The sequence below is a fragment of the Chrysochloris asiatica genome, unplaced genomic scaffold (genome assembly GCF_000296735.1).
Source record: "Chrysochloris asiatica unplaced genomic scaffold, ChrAsi1.0 scaffold00717, whole genome shotgun sequence".
Taxonomy (NCBI): domain Eukaryota; kingdom Metazoa; phylum Chordata; class Mammalia; order Afrosoricida; family Chrysochloridae; genus Chrysochloris; species Chrysochloris asiatica.
Window position 1 is genome coordinate 131,679 of NW_006409235.1, and position 3,295 is coordinate 134,973.

General features: G+C 47.4%; 1 protein-coding gene and 1 pseudogene across 1 annotated transcript; one reads left to right on the forward strand and one right to left on the reverse strand.

The window, feature by feature from the left end:
* Nucleotides 1-1,701: 1,701 nt before the first annotated feature.
* PRDM9 (PR domain containing 9) lies at nt 1,702-3,036 on the reverse strand. Its single transcript, XM_006877963.1, has 2 exons — nt 2,280-3,036; nt 1,702-2,195 (listed from the first exon to the last, which is right to left on the reverse strand). The coding sequence occupies exons 1-2, from the start codon at nt 3,034-3,036 to the stop codon at nt 1,702-1,704; spliced, it is 1,251 nt and encodes a 416-aa protein (XP_006878025.1).
* Nucleotides 3,037-3,222: 186 nt separating this feature from the next.
* LOC102817260 overlaps nt 3,223-3,295 on the forward strand; it is a 4,008-nt pseudogene continuing 3,935 nt past the window's right edge.

A 3,295-nucleotide genomic window follows, 5' to 3' on the forward strand; every position in this document is an offset into this window, starting at 1 on the left:
TTATTTTGTTTTCTAAAGTATTCATTAGATTGCTTAACCACAGTGTACCTGTCCTCCTTTCTTTCTAAAGCTCTGAGGCATAAGGCCCAAACTAATTGCTGCAGGAAATGTAGATTATTAAATTTAGACTATTTTTCACTTATATTCACTACTCTCTGCCTACTTACGTAGGTGCCTGTATGTAATAGTGGGGATCTGTGGATTCCAGGTGGTAATTGATTGTGGTGAGGTCTGTAGGGGTCGCACAACTTTACTTCAGTTTGTTATCTGCTTTTGTGATCTCATAAATGCAGTTACTTTGTACTTAGGTTTTCTGTGAGCGGAAGTGGCTCATACAATTCCCTTTGAATTCAAACCAATGAAGTTGAAACAATTATTGCCAACTCGGTTTCTTCCCAAGGCCTGCAGTAAAGGCTGTGAATATGGCCATATTATATATTTTTACAAGTGAATTCAGAGTTATCCTAGAGAGAAGACAGAAGCCAGCTTCTGAGAATCATCTGCTTTGCATGACGTTTGTCCTTGTCCTGGGACCGTGTCAAACAGCAGAAGCCAAGCTGCATTCGTGGCAGAAGAACCCACCAGTGAGAGTGAGGATGGGGGCTGCCCACTTGTTCAGCGACCCCTCTAGTCACCAGAATGGAGCTGTGCAAACAGTGGGTGGCCAATGAACAGATAACAAAAAAAGAAAATCAGAGCAAAGCAAAACCGACAAAGTGTATTATCCACCTTTGCTCTGAGGTTCCCGCAGTGATTATCCATGGTGTGTCTGCTCCCCCACTTGGTCTTGCTCTTTGGTCTCACCCAAGTCGTCAATTCCAGGCCACCACGCCCAGAAATTGAAACGTACACAATTTTTTACTCTCACTACAAGTTCCACTAGCTATAAGGATTCAAACCTTTAAAGTATTCCTACCCATGTGGTTCTGAGTTTTGGAGCTCTTCAGTAAACATGCTTTTCCTGGTATTCTGTGGTACGGCTGACACGATGGTCTGAGGAGAGGTTGGTTGGAGCAAAGACAACGGGAGAGGCCTAGATTGGTGTTCTATGAGAAATGTGGTTCAAGGACCCGAGGGGCATTAAGCCAGAGAACTATGCTTCCAGGTGGTTCGTGATGGAGTGGTCTTGAGAGAGGGGGCTATACTTCCCAGGGAATCAAAGTGCTCCCTTCTCAGAAGGTCCCAACTTCTCTACCCAGGTCCACATTAGATGCTCCAATCATTTGGTCAGATTCTACACTTCACCTTTTCAGGGACCAAAGTGCTGTGGAAATCTGGGCTGACAATGTGAGTTCTCGGTGTCTTCTCTGATGAGGGAGTAAGGTATGTGGCTTGGACTACAGCTCTGTGTGAAAGCAATATTTACTACAAAAGACTAAAGCATCATGGGAGAGGATTGGCAGAACCACCTGCCCACTTCAGGAACCCTTGGGATTTCCTGACATCTTGCCTTGACATGAAAATGGAGGATCTGCTTACCCACTTATTTCTGTGCTCTTCACTCTCTTGGGGACTTGCTTTGAAGCCTCTCAAAGCTGGGGACATGGAGGTGTGTGTTGGCAGTATTTTCTTCTCCTGTGTCCAATGAGGTGTGAACTATCACCAAAGTCTCGCCCAGACTCCCTGCAGACATAGGGCTTCTCCCGAGTGTGTCCTCTGGTGTTTAACGGTGTCTGACTTCTGACTAGATCCTCTCCCACATTAACTGCAGACATAGGGCTTCTCCTCTAAGTGTGTCCTCTGGTGGATATTGAGGTATGACTTATGACTAAAGCCTCGTCCACATTCCCTACAGACATAGGGCTTCTCTCCTGAGTGTGTCCGCTTGTGTATAATGAGGTTTGATTTCTGACTAAAGCCTCGTCCACACTCACTGCAGACATAGGGCTTCTCCCCTGAGTGTGTCCTCTGGTGTTTAATGAGGTTTGATTTCTGGCTAAAACCTCGTCCACACTCCCTGCAGACATAGGGCTTCTCCCCTGAGTGTGTCCTCTGGTGTTTAATGAGGTTTGACTTAGCACTAAAACCTCGTCCACACTCACTGCAGACATAGGGCTTCTCCCCGGAGTGTGTCCTCTGGTGTGTAATGAGGACTGACTTCTGACTAAAGCCTCGTCCACACTCCCTGCAGACATAGGGCTTCTCCCCTGAGTGTGTGCTCTGGTGTATAATGAGGTGTGATTTCTGACTAAAGCCTCGTCCACAGTCCCTGCAGACACAGGGCTTCTCCCCTGAGTGTGTCCTCTGGTGTATAATGAGGATTGATTTCTGACAAAAGCCTCGTCCACACTCCCTGCAGACATAGGGCTTCTCCCCTGAGTGTGTCCTCTGATGTATAATGAGGGTCGATTTCAGGCTAAATCCTCTCCCACACTCCTTGCAGACATAGGGTTTTTCCCCGGAGTGTGTCCTCTGGTGTGTGACAAGGTGTGACTTCCGACTAAACCCTTGCCCACACTCCCTGCAGACATAGGGCTTCTCCCCTGAGTGTGTCCTCTGGTGTGTAATGAGATCTGACATCTGGCTAAAACCTCTCCCACACTCCCTGCAGACATAGGGTTTCTCCCCTGAGTGTGTCCTCTGGTGTGTAATGAGGTTTGATTTCTGACTAAAGCCTCGTCCACACTCCCTGCAGACATAGGGTTTCTCCCCTGAGTGTGTCCTCTGGTGTGTAATGAGGACTGACTTCTGACTAAAACCTCTCCCACACTCCCTGCAGACATAGGGTTTCTCCCCTGAGTGCGTCCCCTGGTGTATAATGAGGTTTGATTTCTTACTAAAGCCTCGTCCACACTCTCTACAGACATACGACTTTTCCCCTGAGTGTGTCCTCTGGTGTATAATGAGGACTGACTTCAGGCTAAATCCTCTTCCACACTCCCTGCAGACATAGGGCTTTTCCCTCAAGTGTGTCCTCTGGTGTGTGATAAGGTTTGCCTTAGCACTAAAGCCTTGTCCACACTCTCTACACGTAACTTTTACAATTCTTGGGATTCCTTTCCCCGGGAATAATTTGCCTGTGTCCTCAGCATTCATTCTCTGGCCTGGGCATGGGTATGTCTGCGTGATTCTCTTAGCCTCCCTAGAACTCCCCATTTGGTCTTTGGGTAGACTAGAGAAGGTCTTTAAAATATCCCCCTGTCTAGTCCTTACAAACATGACTTTGGACCCATCTCCCATCTCTAGACCTTCTCCTCTGTCATTCCTGTTGAGTTGCTCAGAATGCGAATTCTTCCCATCCCCTGGATGGTGGTGCTCTACGTGAAGGTGTTTCTCCGCAGGAGTTCTTGGAGAG

Bases quoted from the DNA above. Each gene is read 5' to 3' on its own strand.
- PRDM9 (XM_006877963.1), bottom strand. From the start codon at position 3,036: ATGAATGCTGAGGACACAGGCAAATTATTCCCGGGGAAAGGAATCCCA. The intron at 2,196-2,279 runs GCTTTTGTCAGA...ACTGTGGACGAG, and splicing joins CTGCAGGGAGTGTGGACGAG to GCTTTAGTCAGAAATCACAC.